At 49.6% G+C, this 19,843-nt stretch overlaps 1 protein-coding gene across 2 annotated transcripts; it reads right to left on the bottom strand.

Moving 5' to 3' along the window:
- Positions 1–3,097: 3,097 nt before the first annotated feature.
- RBM5 (RNA binding motif protein 5) lies at positions 3,098–18,161 on the bottom strand. Of its 2 annotated transcripts, XM_039733992.1 has the most exons (24): positions 18,006–18,161; positions 17,458–17,902; positions 17,113–17,268; positions 15,186–15,255; positions 14,636–14,709; positions 12,239–12,322; positions 11,767–11,827; positions 11,544–11,609; positions 11,236–11,396; positions 10,111–10,208; positions 9,532–9,619; positions 9,225–9,302; positions 9,057–9,129; positions 8,458–8,543; positions 8,058–8,136; positions 7,709–7,800; positions 7,002–7,166; positions 6,383–6,529; positions 6,232–6,303; positions 5,328–5,507; positions 5,054–5,128; positions 4,454–4,551; positions 4,244–4,373; positions 3,098–3,755 (listed from the first exon to the last, which is right to left on the bottom strand). In XM_039733992.1, the coding sequence occupies exons 1-24, from the start codon at positions 18,020–18,022 to the stop codon at positions 3,630–3,632; spliced, it is 2,721 nt and encodes a 906-aa protein (XP_039589926.1). In that variant the 5' UTR covers positions 18,023–18,161; the 3' UTR covers positions 3,098–3,629. The 2 variants fall into 2 exon arrangements, with proteins under 2 accessions (XP_039589926.1, XP_039589927.1); XM_039733993.1 differs by lacking the exons at positions 14,636–14,709; positions 15,186–15,255.
- Positions 18,162–19,843: the final 1,682 nt, after the last annotated feature.

The following is a 19,843-nucleotide window of genomic DNA, read 5'->3' as shown; positions in this document are numbered from 1 at the left end:
AGGCCCTGGAGAGGAGCACGAGCACAGACATGGACACAGACATGGACACAGACATGGACACGCATGACCTCACACGTGCCTGTGCCCCCTGCCCCAGGCTCTCCCATGGCAGCAAACACCCCGTCGCTGTTCAGATGCCCTTTTGGCACCAGGGTACAAACCCCATGGAGCTGTGGGTGCCTGGCTTTCACTGACTCAGCATGAGCACAACCCAGGTCCCTGTTCTCTCCATGCCTGTCCTGCTGGGCACGGGAGACTTTTTTGGCCAGGGGATTGCAGGAAAGCCAACCCCATCCACACAGAGTCCTGGGGCCTCTGGCAGCCCCAAACAGTGGCACAAGGATGTGCTCCTGCCTGCAAGCAGAATTTCAGTGACAGTGCAGGAGAACCAGGCAGGCCTGGGGCTGGCCATGGAGAGTGCTGAGCTCTGCCACGGGTTGGTAACTCCAGCGATTAAGGAATACTCAGGAGGAAAGCTGTTCACACTGATGACTTGGCTGCTTTCCTCGCTTCAATTAGCATGCAGGAGCTCCAAAGGCCTCCCGGAAAGCCAGGGCATAGCAGGCTTGGGAGTTTTAATATTAATAATGCTGAAAGTCAGCCAGAAAAATCCCAAACTTTGTAACTACTCCAACAGGGGCCTCAGATTCTGCATATTGCAGGTGCTGGAAGGAGCTGCAGGCCTGTTGGAGCCAAGGCCCAAAAAAGTCATCCTGCAGCTGCCCTGTGCCTGGAAGGAGTCCTTGGCTGCAGTCCTGCTCTCATGTACCTATTTCCCACAGCAAAGGGCACAGGGTCCCTTTGAGTGTCCCCCCTTCCTCCCTAGCCTGGGCTCTCCACCTGCTCTGGGGCATGGTGCCTTTACTTTTCCATTGTCAGCCACAGAGAGCCCTTGTGGCTGCTCAGTGACAGGGAAACCGAGGCACAGGAGTGCAGTGAAGCTCTGCTCATCCAGGGACTGAGCTGCATCTCCTGGCACTGCCCAGCTACACAAGCCTCTCTCGAGTCTGCTGTGTCCCTCTGCACTCCTGGAGGAACCAGCTTCAGCCCCCCAGCGTTTCAACAGTGGCCTGGCACCTTTTTGGGGCATCCTGGCTCAGGCTCAGCTGCTCAGCCCCAGCGGGACCGGCGCACTGGCAGCCCTGCAAGCCGTGCCCAAGGCAGCTCCCCCCCTTGCTCCGGGGGGGATCCTGCCTTGTCACTGCACACTTCTGGGGCTGGCCCCATCCCAGGGCTTCTCCTCCCGCCCCCACAGAGGTCGGTCCCCGGGGAGGCAGGGACACCGTGTCCCTCTGAAGGCTGTGGGCCACGGTGCATTCAGTCACGCACAGCCGCGCCGTGCTGCCTAAATTGGAGGCGCGGGTGCTGGCAGGCAGCAGTGCCTCCATGCCCTGCTCCAGCGCCTGGCATGGGGCTCAGGGGCACGCCTGGGAGTGGGGGGGCTGCAAACCCCTTCCCCCCAGCTTCTCTTGTTCCCTGTGCACCCAGCAGCAGTGCCTTAGCCCAGGAAGGTGGGCTTTAACCCATCCAACAAGAGGGGGTGGCTGCAAGCCCAGGACCCCACTAAAGCCTTGCCCCAGGAAGGGAGCCTGCTTTGGGCATCCTGTTCTAGCAGTTATCCCCACCAGCAGATCCCTGTGTCCCCACAGCATGCTCCTGGCTCCCCACTGCAACTGTTCTGCAGGAGGGACCAGCTGGGGCTGCTCAGCTCCTGGCACTGGGGCAGCACTTGGCTGCAGCAAGGAAGGAGTGAATCTGACAGAAGAACAGTGCTGTGCCCGCTGCACGCCCTCCCCCCGTGCCCGCAGCATCACCCCTGGCAGGAGGGTGCACTGGGACAGGGATCGATGAGCTGGGAAGAAGCTGAGCTACACAAATGCACTTTATCGATCCATTGAACCCACCTGCTGGGAAACAAACCCCCCCATTTACAGCCCAGAGCAGCAAAGCACTTCAGTGTCGCCAGCCGGGACACGCAGGGAGGGAGGGAGGGAGGGAGGGAGTGAGGGAGGCTGCCAAAAGCACACGGGGCCCCTTCGTAGTGCACCAGGGCTGCCTTCCCCTCATCACCCGGGGGGGAGCTGTCACTTGCAGGTTTCGTCTTCCTCTGCGGAGCCGAAGAGGGAATGTCACACGCCAGGGAGAAGCCCTGGAGCCCCAGCGATGCTCGGCAGCCCGGCCCAGGAAACACTCCAAGGCTCAGGCTGGGCCACGCTGCCACCTGGTGGAACGGCCCGGCCACGCCGGCAGGGTCCCCGAGCCCTGATGCAGGGTGGGGACATTCCCCACCTTGGCTCTTCCCAAGCCAGGCACCCCTCAAAAACCAGGCAGGGGCCTGACAGTGCTACAGGGGCAACAGGGGCAGAGGTGCAGCTGCAGCAGCCGGCAAAGCAGGATTCACCCATTCCAAAAAGCAGCCAGAGGATGCTGGCCTTGATCCCTAGAAGGGCTTGGCACAAAGTGTGAATGGTGAAGCTGCTCCTGCTTCATCCCACCCCTCTTCCTATAAACCCACTGCTGGCTCAGCTTTGTGTGGAGGCTGAGCAAGACCCCAGCCAACAGCATCAGCAAAGGCAGAGCTCGGGGCCAAGATGGGCTCTGATTATCCTGGCTCCTGCCAAGAGGAGTGTGAACAAGGCACAGCACAGGCAGAGGACACAAAGGCAGCAATGGGACAGCTGCAGGACACCTCTAGGGAACCTCGTCCTCCCATCACCCAGCCTGCCACAGCTCCCCCACAGCATGGAGGCAGCCACAAGCAGCCGAGGTGGACACATGAACCCTCCCAGAGGTGCCACATGTGTCACTCTCCTCCCTGCCCACCAAAGGGCCAGCAGGTAACACCCAGGGCTCCTGGGCAAGTGCACACTGCTGCTGCACCTCTCCTGCTCCTACAGTGATGGGAAGAAGGGCTGCAGAGAGATCTGATGCTCCACCAGCCACCATCCATGCTGGAGCTATGAGAAAGATGCGGAGAACAAGGCACAGCACAGGGATGAAAGGAGGGAGGCGAGTGGAGAGCTGGAACGGAGACTCCAGGACTCCAGGATGAAGTCTCATAAAGGAAGAAGTAGAATGACAGAAAGGACAAGTAGCATTGGCAACTTAATTCTTCATTCACCCACCGAGAAACAGAAATAGGATATTTTTTGATGTATTTCATTTGGAAATGAGCCAAATTGGCAACTAGAATCAAAGTCTTCAAAAAGTCTATACAAAGATGTATCATACAAAATGTACAGGAAAATTCTCCAAAAAAACAGACAGACAATACAACAAAAGGAGAGCAGAGACAGTTTGAAAGCACAGCTAACAGGTCCTGCTGCTGCTCCAGGGGGCAGGAGCAGCACCTGGACAACATGCTATAACACAGAATACATTACACTATATACACGACCATATAAAGATCAGCCATCCCCTTTGGTCTAACCAGGAGCTCTCCAGCATGAAGTCGAGTCAGTTCAAACAATCTGCTCATGGAAGTGTTTGTTACATGCTGAGCAGGGAACAACGTCCAAGGGAATGAAATGGTCAACTCTAAACCAAAGCCAGGATACAGCCAGGTCACCAAGGCTACGGAGTTTAACAGTCAGTTCTTGCTAACAAGAAGTGCTTGCAGGCCAGAGGGGTCACTCCATCTCCGTGAAGCGAGCGAACATGGCTTTCCGCACCGCGTCTTTGTACGAATCCGCCGTGGAGACGCCGTAGGAGCTGCCCTTGGCTCCCAAGCCAGCTCCCCTCATTCGTACCTGGGCCTGCAAGGGAATAGAGACACACTTCAGCTCGGCCAAAGCACCACGAGGGCACCACCACAAATCCCATCAATGCAGCCAGCTTCCCTGGGGATGGCTACAGCCATGACACCTGTGACTGGAGCACCTGTAACAACCCACACCTCACACTACGCTGGCCCCACTCCAACTGCACAGAGCACTTCCTAACAGCACAAGCTGGAGCACAGGCAAGGCCACGAAAGGCAACAACTGGAGGGAAGGCAGCCCCTCTTGGTGTACTGGGTCCACAGTGCCTCAGGAGGCAAATGCCAAAGGGAGGAAGGCACAGCCATGCCTCTGCTTCAGCATCCAATGGGACAAACACGAGCAGGAGCCAACATAAAGAGAGGCAGCTTTGCAGCGGCTGGCAGTTTATTCCTTCAGAGCCCTTCAGCAGCAAGTGCTTCTGGTTAAACAAGAAAAAAACAAAGGCACCAAACCTCCTCAAGGTGACATCTCCCTTTACTCACCTCAATGGGTGCTGTGATGCCCTGGCATTTTCTTCCCAAGCCTGAACCTTCCCTCCAGCCCATGGCCTGCAGCATCTTGTTCCCTATATTACTGTTGTCAAGGCCATCTTTGGTGGGCTGCTCGTAATTCCTGCAGGAAGAAGAGTTAACAGGTCACCCACGCTGCTCACAGTGCACTGAGGCATTGCTGAGGGGCTCTCAGATACATACACTGTGCCTGCATCGTAGACCTTCTTGCGCTTGGGCTCCGGCGGCTCGGGGATGCCGTACTTCTCCCGCCTCTCAGCCGCTCTGTCTCTGTATTTCATCTGCACAAAGCAACTGCAGTCAGCATGCATTTCAAGACACTTCTGTTCAGCTCTGAGCTATGTGAGTCAGATGAATGCCTGCTACTGCAGAATGCTGCAGACTGCAGCCCACTAACAGCAGAGCCCAAGAGCCAAGTCCCTGGAGCACGATCTGAACCAGCAATGGGGCACAAAGAGACTTGCAGGTCTCTATCAGCCTGGCAGCCCTGAGCTGGAGGTGGAATGAGCCTCACCAGCAATGGGGCACAAAGAGACTTGCAGGTCTCTAGTTCCAGCCTGGCAGCCCTGAGCCAGAGGTGGAATGAGCCTTCCATGCTAAGCCAGATCTGTGGGATACAGGACACTTCTCTCCATCTAACAGGGCAGCTCTGAACCTTGACTGGAAAAGGGGCTGGCTTACAAGGATTATCTCGAGTGACGTGCATCAGGATAAGTAGAGCTCAACAGATCACCTGTGCACAGGTTTTCCATTAGCTACTCATCTGCTCATCTCAACACTGACCTCTCTCTCACGTAGCTCCAAGGCTTCAAGTTCCTGCTCGGAAAGCTTTGATCTCCTATAGATATCCATGTTTTGCTGAAAAAAGAAGGAAGATTCACTTTAACAACATGAAATGCACAACAGTTCTTAAATGAAGTAGCTGACTTTTGGGAGAGCAACAATCCACCTGCAGATTTTTGCTTTAAGAAAAACAGTTTTCCAAACAGCAACATGCCTCATGGTTTTGGTTTACACACTGAATTATGACAACCCAGTATTTCCATAGTGTAACTACCTTGTGCAAGTCAGAGAGCTGCTGGTGACGAATCAGAGCATCTTTGTTTGGGAACTGCCTTCTACACAGCAGACAAGCCATCTTCTTCCAGTCAGTCAGCTTCTCCTCCTCATTCTCCATTCTTTCCAGCAAGTCCTCATCATTATCGCTGTCACCGCTGTAGGCAGCCACAAGGCCACGCTGAAAAGGAAAGACAGCATTAGGGGAGTGCCAGAGTGCCACAGTTCAGAGAGCACAGAGGGAACAAAGGCTGTAGATGTGTATCTCAGGAGGACAGCATGCTCCCACTACTGAGGATGAAATCACAGAATGCCTGAGGTTGGAGAGGACCGCTGGAGGTCATCCAGTCCAACCCTCCTGCTTAAGCAGGGTCCCCCAGCACATACTGCTCAGGACTGTGTCCTGATGACCTCTGAGCATCTCTAGGAAAGGAGATTCCAGAGTCTCTCTAGGAAACCTTCCACTGCTCAGTCACTCTCAGTGCTAGCTCTTTTTCCCATGTTCCCCTGCGTCACGGATTCCTGACAGCTGGCCTTGGCAGTGAAGACTGAAACAAAGGTGTTTCAGCTTTCTCTGCCACTTCTGCTGCAGGGTCCCAATTTTATTAAGTACTGGGCTCACACTTTGAAGTACTGCAACTCAGAAGAAGTACATACCACAGCAGCTGGAAGACGGTTCTCATTAGCCAAACAGTACTTCTAAGTACAGCCTATGCAGAAACCTCAAAACCCCAACTGAGCTCATGGCTAAGAAGAACCACAGCTGTCCTAAGTGTATCTTAGTCACTGCATTTGCTGCACTTGCACCACACTGCTGCAATCATCAGCACCACTTTTTACAGGTAATGCCAGGGAAATCCAGGTTGGAAAGCAAGTATTGGCTAGAGTTCCTCTACCATACTCACCTTTAGTGGATTTTCATCGTCCCCATTTTTCAACACCTCTGGCAAGATCTGCTGTCGCTCAGACAGAGCTCCCTGGATGAGAAAAGAATGCCATGAGCACAGAGCTCTCTGTCACAGGAACCCCACCACACACCACTGCCAGCACCTTCACCTTTTTCTCAAAGAGGGCAAAGCCTGCATCTGCAGCTGCTGACTCCTTCCGCTCCTCCTCCCTGGTACTCAGTGGCTGGAAGCTATTCTTGAAGTTCTCTTTCTGCTTGTTCAAACTCTTTGCCCAGCGCTCCATGTCTTTAGCAATCTGAAATGCAGAGTGGTTTGCTCACACAGCTCCTCTCAAAGCAATCAATCTCTCATGACACCCATTCAATCTCACATGCAGTTTCAGAACAAGTCAACCCACTACCTTTTATTTTTAAACCACAGAACACTGGATGTAGTGCAGGTGTTTCCCTGTATACAGTGTTCAAAGATAACACAGCTTGCTGCTTTTACTGTACAAACCCTTCTTATCAAGCTAATCCTCTATGTGATGGCTCAGTTATACTCCCACTGATCCTGGCAGGACTCCATAAGCACTCCTCCTATGCAGAGCTTATTTCTGTACTGAAGCCATGCCAACTCCACCTCTCCTCAGTCCCCCTACAGTGCCTGCAAATTGAAAGCATGCACCCCACTGAATAACCTAGGATTTCCTTTCTCATGAGAAAGGAGAAATATCCTGTTCCACAGAGAAGACTTCATCCCAGTTATGATCCCATTCTGTCTCTTACCTGTTGGGCTGTTTTACTTTTAGGCTTCTCTTTCTTCTCCTTCACTTCTTTGGTGGTGGTTGTGGTAGCTGTCTGTTGGTACGTGACACCTTCTGCTGCAGGCATGTAGGTCTCCTTCTCGCCATCCCAGTACAGGTACTGCTGGGTTAAGGCATTGTAGTAGTACTGCCAGAGGGAAGGAGAGGCAGACAGTTAAACACCTCACACAAGCTCAGTGTCCACGGGAGAACCCAAACAAGCTGATTCACACTACTGCACCACACGGGAAGATGTTTTGTGGAGTCCAAACAAGTTTTGCAGACTCCAGAGAGGAGTCGAAAGGCAGGAAATGGCTGAAGCCTCTGTCCCCAAACACAGCAGTTCTGCCCAACAGCACTATGGAGAATCTTTTGCTTCTCCCAGGAGACGACCCACCAGAGCCCAGAGCTGGGTGCACTTGGCTGGGCACTCCGCAACAAGATAGCTCAGATACAGTGGCTGTGACAAGTGCTAATCCTATATGGGCCAAATGTGGAGGAAAATTAAGGAAAAGGAGAGAAAAATGCAGGGCTATACCAGAGGGAAATCAAGTCCCAGCCCTATACACACTGCTGAGAGTTATCCGCAACATTTGGTATGTTGTGCACTTCAAATGTCACTCGTATGATGAGAGATAGGAAACTAATGGACCTTAACAGTTAAGACATGTGGGAAGAACTTGTGTTTACCTGGGAATTAGGATCATAGTAGAGCCCTGTTATAGGATCATAATAATATCCTGAAGATTCATCATATTGGTAGGTGGAAGTATCAGGGACAGCTGTAAAAAAATTAAAGCGTGGGACATGGTCGTTCCAGACGAATTCAGACAGGTATCTTTCTACATTTCAGGTAAAATTCGGAGATTATAGCAGCCACAACAGCAGACACGTCTGTAAAGGGCTCTTAACCACCCGTGCAGCCAACGCTCTCCAGGGGCAGCTTCACCATGACAGGGTGATGGAGCACTTGGCCAAAGCAGAGTTTTATTGCTACAGTGACAGAAACTGTCCCCAAGAGCAGCTCCCGAGCACTTACCATACTTGGTTCCAGGCACCACGCCAGTTGGAGGAGCTGCCTGTGCCTGAGTGCTAGTGGTAGGTGGTGCTGATTGTGTCTGAAAAAAACCCAAACCACAAACCTCAATTAGAAAATCTGTCACCAAGAAAACAAGGACAGCGAGCCAAGGCGTGAGCAGCGCACCCTACGCATACGACAGCTAACTCCTCCTCACCAGCATGCCTGGCACTCACCTTCAGCAAAGAACAAAACCACCCCAAAGAAGAAATGGCAGGTGACTTATGACCACAAGCACTGTGACTAACCCACGGACACTCAGAAGCTTTGCTGTACCACCCACTTAAAAAATCAAAGGCTACAACAGCTAAGCCACATATCCCAGGCTTTGAAAGCAAGGACTCATCAGTGCTGTAATTACCGGAGAGTCAGGTGAGTTTGTCTGCTGATTATAGAGCTGAGGGCTCTGGGACACGACTGCAGCTGTTGTTGTAGTGACCGGAGCTCCTGCCAAAGAGAGCAGCAATGCATAAACCAACTGATTTGTAAAACTACTGCATCCTAGGACTAAAATTACTTTGTTTATAGTTTCAGCTACTAATTCCAGCTCCAGCAGCCAAACAAGGCAATAAATGTTCTAAAGGAGATAGATACACAGTGGGTATCTTGTACCCAGACAAGGAATAGTTTCCTTTTCAGGAGGAAACATTCTGCTCCCAAAGTCAGCAATTTCTGGCCTCTAGAGCTGTTAGTGCTGAGCATTGCTAGAGCTGCTTACACTGCTAGCATAAGTTCAAGGCCTTTGTCAATAGTCTGAAATGAAGGCTTCTCTCTCATCTTGCATGACAGGTTCCACTTCAACAAACCTGTTACAGTTCTTTAGTAATACATCCTCATTCAGACATCCTAAGAGCAAAATGAGCCAAGTCTTCTTCTGTACAGCAAAACAACAAAAATAGGCAAAATACTACTACAAAACTATCATTACAAACAATACTTCTAAGATGCTGGAAGCAGTACCTGATATGGTAGCTGTGTCTGTGTCCAACACTCCTCCTTGATTTTGGTAGTACTGCTGATAATCCTGGGAATACTGTAAAGGGAAATGAAATGACAACACAAGGTGAACAATCTGCATACCCAAATTATGACAACCTACTCCTTAGAGCACCATCTCTTACTACTAACCTGAGCATACTGTGAGTATCCATCCTGTCCTGACTGGAGATAGCTGTAGTCAAGGGTGCTGCCCTCTCCAGTCTGTGGCTGAAATTCACAAAGATAATATTTGTCAGGGGTAAGTAAACAACTTTATTAAATAATTTCATGCACCCCACTGCCTAGGCTCCAAACAGATTGTGCATGGACCAGATCTGTCATGGCTGAATCTGCCATCAAACAACTGAAGCAAGCAGGTGGCCTGCAGGGCAATTACATGGTCTGCATTTTAATGTTCAGGAAAGCAGGACTATGAGTAACAGTCTCCAAATGATACCTGAGTGGATGACCACTGAGCTGCAGCAATGGCTGTACTCGCCACAGAGAAGGCGCTGACTCTGTTACCGTCTGGGAGAAGCAGGTCTCTGCAATCACAAAGATCAGGCACCTGAGTAAGTACTGCTTCTTACTGAAGTGTCTCCCCATGCAAGGAGGTGGAGTGTGCCCTCACACATGGATTTCTTGGCAGTTATAAAACATTCAGAATGTAATGAATGAGCCAAAACATTGCTTGGCAAGTACAGGAACTTCAAGTTCATTGTTGTAGAGTCAGTAACAAGTCAGAAGGTCTCCAAGGAAACAAATGTGCTGTGCACACAAACAGTTATGGTGTTATCCTCAGAGCACTGGAAGCAGGGGTGTGGGGAACCCTGTTTTCACTCTGCCAGTACACAGTGAAGAGCAGGATGCTTGCAACACAAGTGACTTATGGGAAGCAAAACTTTGGAGTTAGAACAAGCTTAATAAAAGCGTGGGTGACAAGAAGAAACCATCCAATATACAGGGAAGGGGTGGGTATGTGAATAAAAAAAAAAGGCAAAAAAACAAAAATGCAAATGACTGCTGTCACACTCACTTTCTGGCACTCTTTGCAAAGTCAACACCAATTGTTTTGCCATCAATTTTTAACGGTGGCTGAAGACTTTGTAAAATCTGTAGCAGTTGAGAAGCATCCTACAAAAAAAAAACCTTATTATTATGAAGGACAGTTTACTGTGGGGGATCCAGAAGTCCTCCAAACTCCACCTTTCCATGCAGAGCCATTGAAAAGCTAAAGATGTAAAAACACCTCCATCTCCTCACATTACACACATGCAGAAGAGCACAGTGAGACCCCTAACAGCCCATGCGAAAATACTGAGCCTTTCCCTGGGTCACTAAGTATTAAATATGCTTCAAAAGCTTAGCTTTATCAAGACACAAACTACTCCAAATGGGTCATCAGCAAAAACTGAGATTAGGACCTGTTTTAATCCAACTACCTGCTTTCCTCTGATTAAAGCAGGTCCAAACAGATCACACTGCTCCTTGAGTTTAATATACAGACTCAATGAATCATTCAAGTTGGAAAGGACCTTTAAAATCATTGAGTCCTATGGTTAACCTAGCCACCAAGATGCCACATCCCTCAGAGGCACATCCAGGAACAGATTCACTGCCCTTCACGGACCCCATGCCAGCACATGACCTCCCTGAAACTCAGGAGGCTTTTCTCGTACCTCTGCCATTTCCTGTGTTTTGATTTATGGCTGCTCCCTACTGCCCTCTCCTTATGTATCCCTGAGAATGTTTCTGCTGTCCTTACACCCTCCTAATGGATGCTGCATTGAAGAGCAACATCTGCCTCCTCCTCTATTCTCAAGGTAGAAGAAGCCTAACTCTATGCACCTGATCCCACACTGTATGCCCCAGATTTCATAATCTGTCAAAAAGTATGATCCTGCACCAGTACTTCTGCAATCAAAACATGAAGCTAGGCTGCAATCCAGAACAGAACTCTGCTACCAAAATAGATTTCAACGTGCTCCCAACATCCCACCACCTTTCAAACTGCAGCTACATATTATCAGCTTTGACACACTGCATCCATCAACACTCTGAAGGGGGACAATCCTTCAGACAGCTCAGGGCTCTAAATGCTGCAATGGAGAGAAGGAAGTTAACCAGCTGTTTCTCTCCAAAACACCAGTAAAGTCCTCACCATGGCAGAAGACAGCTGCACAAATGCAAAGCCTCTGTTCTGCTGAGTCTGCTTGTCTTTGATAAGACGAATATTATTGACTGCCAGAGATGCATATGGAGACAAGGCAGTCATGATGGATTCCACAACTGTGTGAGGAGCAATGTTTCGAAGAATGATGGCTGGGGAGAAAAAGGATGACATTAGCAGAGCACACCGTGGCTTTGCAGAGCATTTCAAGTCCTTCAGCTGGCAGGCTGAGGTACGGAAAGGGTTTTTAGTACGTGTGTTTACATTTCACATTCTAGAGTAAGTCAAAGATCACTTACTATCACAGTAATAATCCACAGACTGAACGGCTTCTGCTGCCCCAGGTGGTACCTCCTGCTCTGAATCTTCACATGAAGAGAAAATATTTCAGTCAAGACATGGTTCATTGACTTCAAGCTCAGCATTTCATAAGCCAGTCTAGGACCTACATGGAACTCTGGTTCCTACGTATGCCAGAAAGTTTCCCACCAACTGGACACGAAAGAGATGATGGTAACGTACCAAATTTGTCCGCTCCACAGCGGAAGCATTTTAGCCTCCTTCTGAAGTTGTACAGGCAGCACTGTGACAAACAAGAGAAACCTAGTAAGAACCTGGGTAATTTTAATAACACTGCATTTGCTGTACACTAACAAAACCCAGACATTCACACAAAGTAACACAACAAAGCTAAACCCACCAGAATAATCTGGAACATCAAAAGCCACCCTTATGTGCATCACAGCTTTTCAGAACATCCCAGCTACTTTCTCCCTAGTCATCCCAAATTAGTTATTTTAACTGTGTAGTCTTTGGCTTACAATCCCAAGCATGCTACTATAAAAAGCAGTGTTAGAAAAGAACATATGCTGGAGAATAATTTAACTTTATGGGGAGCAGGAGTAGGTTTGATTCAGGTGTCACTCTTTAAACCGCTGAGCAAGTGGTGAGCTCTAGAGCAAGACAAACTCTCACAGAGAAACATGCATTGTACCTTGTTGCAGAGCCAGTCCTCAAATTTAGGCCTTGGGTTGCTGTAGTGCATTGCAATCTGCTTCCCTTGAATCACCAGCTTTTTCTGCAAAAAAAGTGGTTTCAATTATTCCTGTATCAAGACACACATGTCCATTTTCCCATGGCAGAGCACCCTTCGGAGGAATCAGTGCTCCTGAATTAAATGGACAACATATGGGGAGGATGTGGAGGACAACCACCGCCACCTACACCCTGCCCATCCAATCCTGCAGAGAGGAGGACGAGGGCAGTAAGAGAATGGGATGTGGAGCAAAGATAAACAGAATCAGGGAGTGTAGAAAAAGCTGCCAAACACTAAACGCTGACATGGAACCAGAAAGTGTCTCGAAGGAGACAGAGTCCTAATCTGCTGCATTCAGATTAACACATTTTTAGGAGTCTCTTTGCCCCCACATTTCTATTCACTTCTGGTATAGCACTGAGAGACTTTTTAAACATGTCCTTAGGTGACTGCTTCACTTCGTCCCCTACTCCAAACACCCCAGACCTTTTAACCATATTTGGATTTATTTTTCCAAGCACACTTCAGAAGTGTCCCCTTGAAAATACAGTAATTCCTCCCAAAGGGACCCTGCTTAGACTTCTTGAAGGCTGGATTACAAGTGCCATCAACCGAAACATAACTCAAGAGTGGTTTCATTTGACTACTGCATCAGTTCAATTGGAAGCCTGCACAAGAGGTTTGTGTTCTTCATTCAGGCAAGAGCTCTCCAAAATGAGTAACTAGATTGCACGTGAAGCTTCTCCAGGGGTAGGAAAAGTTCATAATGCTTTCAGCATGTCCTCTCACTCTGACTTCAGAGGAGTTAGGAATTTACAGCTATTAAGAAGCCTTGACTCTCAGCCTCACGCTTTGCCAAGCGTGGGTATGCAGAATGACCTCTCAAAATATGGCTATCAACATATTTTGGTCAGACAGGTGGAAGCACATGTGAGGAAGTGCGTATTAGAGGCCACACCCCAGACACTGCAACGGCAGAACCATTTTTACAGTAGGTTGGCTTTCTGCAGAGGTACCACAGTGTCAGGACCAGTGGCTTTTCTGGTAACAGGGTCTGACACAGATCTAGCACGTAGCATGAATAAGGCTCTCACATTCTGCACGACTGAACAGGGCAAAGCCATTGCTCCTACCGGCAGGAGGGAGGGTTGGAGGGCCCAGCACTCACTGGATGTGCACACATAGAAACAAGGCTGCTGGCATAGTTGCAATACATCGTTCTGTCATCTAACAGTCAGCAACCCGGCTGCTGGGGACAGGCTATGTTTTCCCTACTACTAAGGTGGTTGCTTACTGGAGTGAATTTGAGTGTATTTCAATAAATTATGCATTAGTACAGCTTTGTATATATTAAAAAAAAATCAATTTCTGAAAATATGCTCAGCATTAATTTCTTGGTATTAGTCCTTCCCCTGTAGCCACCTGCCCTACTGAGCAGCATGTCAGGAAACCAGAACTTGAAAGCTGCTCCCTGGCTGGGGATCTCACCCATAGTGTGGGACACACAAAACACTATTCCAGCACAAGGCATATGACAGCTTCCATCTGCTGGAACTGCCAAGAATCCCATGATGGTGCCATTTCTTTATTACAACATCAACAGAGCAGAAAACCAGTCATAATGTTGTCATAGGACCACTGCATCAAATATTCAGGTGTAAGAAAAAAACACGTGATTTGTCACTTTGATTGCTTTGAGAGTATTTTTAAGTTCTGTTTTTAAAATAGGTTATGAATACTCAAAAAAGTAGTGAAAGCAAGCAAAACTGTTTTAGTGCTACAGGAAAATCTCATGGGAAAACAAACCAGGGGATTCTAACTGCATTTTGGCTCCTTATCAAGTCACAGTAACAAAAAAGCCAAAATACAGAGCCTAACAGACGTGAGATCTCACTGTCTGTCTAATTTAGTTGAAATGATTATGCTTTTTTTCTCTAGAAGAGCCAGTTCCCCCTCTTTAACTGGGATAGCAGATTATTGCTAAGAACTGACACTTCTCTTTCAGGGTTAATACCAATGCAACACAGAGATGTGGTGCTTTCTCTGACAGAGAAGGAAACATCAAGTGGAAATAAGCTAGGCTTTTTTAACAACTGCTAGCCAAATCTTCATAAACCAATTAAATGGAAACAAAGTCATTTAATACAATGGCACCATTTACCAAAGTAGAACTTTCTCTCCTAATTTTGTCTTATATGTTACAAATTTTAATATATACAAAGCTTTTATTCTTTAAATCACTGTTATGGAACAAACCACTCCTTCCACCTCTATTTTTTCCTTTTTTTTTTTCTCATTAAACTGTACAGACTTGTTCCATTTTCAGGAATATCTAGACTTGGTGAGTGAAGCAACCTGATTGGCTTCCATCCAGCTGGTAGCATCTTGAAAGTGATAAAACTCCACGAAGGCGAAACCACGGCTTACACCTAGAGACAGCATTCAGATATAGACGGGATACTTGTGTTAGTCAGTTCCTTTAAAACAGGTGAATCTCTCTCCAACTGCTTCATTACTTCATGACAAAGCAGCTTTACAAATGCGACGTCAACTGCTGGGATCTGCTCGTTATTTTGCCATGGCAAGGAACCAAGCTGCCTTAACTGGCTACATTTCACTCCATCTGAATCCACGTTTAAGGGTAACCATGCAACACACTACATACTATTAAATGGGTTTACACTATTATTACTTACCAATACCTGTTAACAAAACCCCCTGTAGACAGACTTCTTTTAACATGTTGACCAGCTATCTAAGTCTTCCAAAAAGCCACATTCCTTAGCCATGGCAAACCTTTTTTTTTTTTTTATTGCATGTGCTTGCAGTTTGGGGACAATTCTGGATACTCTTTTGGGCTGGGGAAGAGGAAGGTGATGTCAAAAACTGGATTAAGAGCTCTCACCTGTCTTTCTTTTCATCAGCCTCACGTCTGCAGGCTGAGGACCTTCAAAGGACTCAATAAGCTCACGAATCTGTAGGAGATTTTGATCCAACAGTTAAAATTTTCATAACTTGGCAGACAAAAGTCACAGAAACCACCTACCTTGCAGTACCATGAAAGAGATACACAAAACAATGTTTTCAACACGATCTCAAAGACAAACAAAACATTTGCTGAGAACCCAACAGGGCACTGATGAGCATCAAAGTCCACGTAATCTTTTGCTACAGACTAAACCAACTGTAATCCTCACTCAGAACACTGAATCACCCAGAACCCCAATCCCTACGATTGTGTGTTCTCAAGATTATTTGGTCAGGATTTGGCAAAGACTGGGCATGAGCCCAAGATTTTAAAAAGAACTCTCCCTGCATGTCTAGAAACCCTTTGCTCCTAGCACTGAAAAACAAGAAGCCTGCACTGCAAGGCTCCATGATGAATGTATTCCTAAGCCTCATGCTAAAGAGCTCATCATCTAGCTGACTCCCATCGGTTTTTCGGGATAAAGTAGATTTGTGAAGAACGTGTCAAGGAAAAAGCTGAAGAAATGTCATTTCTTCCAGTGTAACAGAGATGGCAGCCTCAGCCACTGTGCAGAGGCATGGAGGAAAAACAAACACAAATTCTCTTATTCTAGAGCAGAAGACACAAGGTTTTTCAGCAGCTTTCACAGAATTCAAACTACAATAGATGAAACAGGGCTGCTCAGCAGAATCAAAACTTATCTCAAGCTGCCCATTTACATGCTGACTGGAAATAATATCAGATATGCAAGTCAATTTTTCTTATGAAAAATGGAGAAGAAAAAAGAGAATTGTGTACACAGCCAGAAGTTAATGTAAGAATTCAATTCTATGTTCCAAGATGCACTGTCTGCACTCTGGGTCCAGAATTCAACGTTCATGTCAATTATGCTAAAAATATTGCACAACTGTAGAGCTACACCAGTATCTAGAAACAAGAACTGCTCTAAAGTGTTCTGTATAATGTCTGACTGGGCTAATTTGTATGCAGGAACCTACATTTGATTTCAAACACTCATGAAAATGTTAGAGCAGTATATGGTGATTAGGAACCCTCAGCATCAGGAGAGTAACAAGTAATCAACAAAAAAGCAAAACAAAAAGGTCTCCATTGCAAAAATGGTGCAATGTATTCCCTGTGTTAGCAATTAAGGTGTATATACACACCGGAGGCAGAGGTGGAGTCTTGACTGAAAACAAACTGGGAGAGCTCAGCTTTTACCCCACAAATAACTATGGCTTGGTAACCAAAATACCCCAAGAAGAAAAGGTAAGCAAAAAAACCCCTAAAAAGTTACCATAGATAAGAAAACCTTCAAGCTTTAACATCTTTTTAATAAATACGTCAGACAAGCAAGCACCAAGCTCGTCAGTACTTGCTCCCTCAGCCCGGCAGCAGCCATTTTGACTCCCACAGCTGTGCCCACACAAAACAGCTTTGTGCGGGGCTGGGCTCGCCTAAGGAGCTCGGTGACTGTGTGTGACCCCATCGGTCACAAGTTCTGGCCTCGATAAAGACCAGAAAAACTGTGATTGTCACCTCTTTGTCTCTGTCCCCCTCCCCCCTCCCTGCAGCGGGGCGAAGCAGCATAAAAACCTGCCTCTTCCCTCCCACACAGAAAAGCAGCAAAGAGCAGTTTAAAATCCACTCTTAGGGAAAGCATCTGCGAAAAAACGAGTATTCACAGCTCGTTCTGTTTGAAAGGGACTGTAACATTGAATTGACCTCTATTACTTAACGCTGGGAGTTTAAATGCTTTCAGGACTCAAAATGGCAGCGCGACAGCGCTGGAGAGAGGCCACCATGATGCGGGCTCAACAAAATGGCAGCAACCGCTCCGGCACGGCCCTGCCCGGCTACTCACATCGTTCTCCGTGACCGTGATGGGGAGCCCACGCAACATGATGGTCTTGCTTTCTTTTTCATCGTTAATATCGTTCCTGTAGTCGTGCTCGCCGTAGTCGCCATCGGAATGGTACCCGTCCTCCGATTTGTCGCTGTTCCTGCGCTCCCGCTCCCTCTGGAAGCCAGCGCCCAGGGTTAGCCACCGCGACTGCCCGCAGCGTGTCCCCACAGTGCCACACGGACGGACAGACGGACGGAGGGAGGGCGGCACGGACACCGCCCGCCTGCCCGGGGCTGCTCCCCACGGCCCGCAGGATCCACCCCGCTCCCGGTGCCCCGCAGAGCCGGCCCCCGCCCCGCTCACCTCGGGGCTATCGTAGTCGCGGCTGTCGTAGTCTCTATCGTAGTCGCGGCTATCGCGGCTGTCGTAGTCCCGGCAGTCCCGACTGTCGTAGTCCCGGCAGTCGTAGTCTCGGCTGTCCCGGCTGTCGTAGTCGCGGCAGTCTCGGCTATCGTAGTCCCGGCAATCGCGGCTGTCGCGACTGTCGTAGTCTCGGCAGACCCGGCTGTCTCGACTATCGTAGTCCCGGCTGTCGTAGTCGCGGCAGTCTCGGCTATCGCGGCTGTCGTAGTCCCGGCTGTCGTAGTCTCGGCTATCGTAGTCGCGATAATCATCATAGCGGTCACCGCGGCGCTCCTCACTGGACCGCTTGTAGTCGTCCCTCCGCCGGCTGCGGGACTCCCGCTCGTCGCGGTCCTCCCTCTCCACGATAGAGCCGTAGCGGCCGCTCCGCTCCGTCCTGCTCACCCTGCGGGGCACAGCGGGCCGAGCTCAGAGCGTGAAGCGCCCGCCGCGACCCCCGCCACTGCCCGCCTCCTCCCGTCTCCCCTCGCCCTCCCGCCGCCGCTCACCGCTTGTCCGAGCCCATGGCGCCGCTCAGGATCCGCAGGCACCCGGCAGAGCTCTATCCGGCACCACACGCCGAGCACACCCGCGCAGTCCCTCTCGCTGCCTCGCCACAAAATGGCGCCTCAGGGACCGCCCGTCTTCTACCCAGCAGCCACCTCGCGCCCCGACTGGAAGCTTCCAATCGGGGCGCAGGCGCGGCGGCCGCGCGGCACGCCGGGAAATGTAGTTGGGGGTTGCCGCCATTAGGGGCCCTGCGGTCCGGCCTGCCCCCTCACGGGAGCGGGGTGCTCAGAGCTTGACTCTGACACTGCCGGGAGCGGGGCAGCCGCAGCTGCTCTGTGAAACAGGTCCCCGTGCCTCGCCACAGCGCATTTCTTCCTCGTGTCCAATCCAAAACTCTGTCAGTTTAAAGCAGTTATCCCTTGTGCTGTCACTGTGCGCCATCCAAAGCCCCTCTTCAGCCGATGTGGAGCCCCTTTAGGCACCGGAAGGGGCTCTCATGTTCCCCCTGGAGTCATCTCTTCTCCAGAGTGAAAAACCCCAGCTCCTCCCCCCTGTCAATAGCTAAAGAGTTGTCATGGCCTGCCTCAGTTAAGAGTGAATAATTTCTGTCCCCAAGGGAGGACATGGGACTGTACCGCCGCCTGCACTGCTTGGGCTCTTATGGCCAAGCCCAGGGGCTGCAAAGCCAAGCAGGCTTTGGCCCCAGCAACGTTGTCCTCTCCATATTCCCAGCACAAAGGGCACCTCTGTCCCCTTCCCGTGACACCAGCAGCAGCCCCTGCTCCTGCACAACTGCTCCTGCCTGGACCTGGGCCCTTCGGAGCACGGCACTGCTGCCAGAGGCTGCTGAGAACCCTTCAAACCACATCCAAACGCAGTCTGACCTTAGCCCTGAGAGTTTGCCTGAGACCCAAGAAAAGATGTTTAACACTCAAAATTGTGCCATTTTTATTTTTTTCAAGACAGTTTTGTTAGTCTCAGAGCATGGCGGAGTGGGGCTGACTGGAGAGCAGGGTGGGGTCAGGGTCACACCTCATCCAGGGACTGCTTGGCAGGGCAAGCAGCACAGAGCAGTCAGGGGCTACAGAGAGACTGCAGGCAGTACAGACAGACAGACAGTACAGGACAGGACACACAGGCAGTACAGAGAGTACAGACACTGCAAGCAGTACAGAGCAATCAGGCAGTACAGACAGTGCAGACAGACAGAACAGATAGTGCAGGCAGTACAGGCAGTACAAGCAGTGGAGGCAGTACAGACAGACAGGCCGTACAGACAGACAGACAATACAGGCAGTGCAGGCAGTACAGGCAGACAGTGCAGATAGTACAGACAGACAGTACAGATAGTGCAGGCAGTACAGGCAGTACAGGCAGTACAAGCAATGGAGGCAGTACAGACAGACAGTACAGACAGACAGGCAGTACAAACCCACAGGCAGTACAGACAGACAGTGCAGATAGTACAGACAGACAGTACAGATAGTGCAGGCAGTACAGGCAGACAGTGCAGATAGTACAGACAGACAGTACAGATAGTGCAGGCAGTACAGGCAGACAGTGCAGATAGTACAGACAGACAGTACAGATAGTGCAGGCAGTACAGGCAGACAGTGCAGATAGTACAGACAGACAGTACAGATAGTGCAGGCAGTACAGGCAGTACAAGCAGTGCAGGCAGTGGAGGCAGTACAGACAGACAGTACAGACAGACAGGCAGTACAAACACACAGGCAGTACAGACAGACAGTGCAGGTAGTACAGACAGTGCAGACAGACAGAACAGATAGTGCAGGCAGTACAAGCAGTAGAGGCAGTACAGACACACAGACAGTGC

This window comes from Passer montanus, unplaced genomic scaffold (assembly GCF_014805655.1).
Source record: "Passer montanus isolate IOZ18808 unplaced genomic scaffold, ASM1480565v1 scaffold9, whole genome shotgun sequence".
In the NCBI taxonomy this organism is placed as follows: Eukaryota; Metazoa; Chordata; class Aves; order Passeriformes; family Passeridae; genus Passer; species Passer montanus.
This window is presented reverse-complemented; position numbering and strand designations above follow the sequence as displayed.

Excerpts from the sequence above, each read along its gene's own strand:
- RBM5 (XM_039733992.1), bottom strand. Across the intron at positions 11,610-11,766 it reads CTGTGGAGCGGACAAATTTG|ATTCAGAGCAGGAGGTACCA; the intron begins GTACGTTACCAT and ends CTTCATGTGAAG. Across the intron at positions 9,620-10,110 it reads TTTGCAAAGAGTGCCAGAAA|AGACCTGCTTCTCCCAGACG; the intron begins GTGAGTGTGACA and ends TTGTGATTGCAG.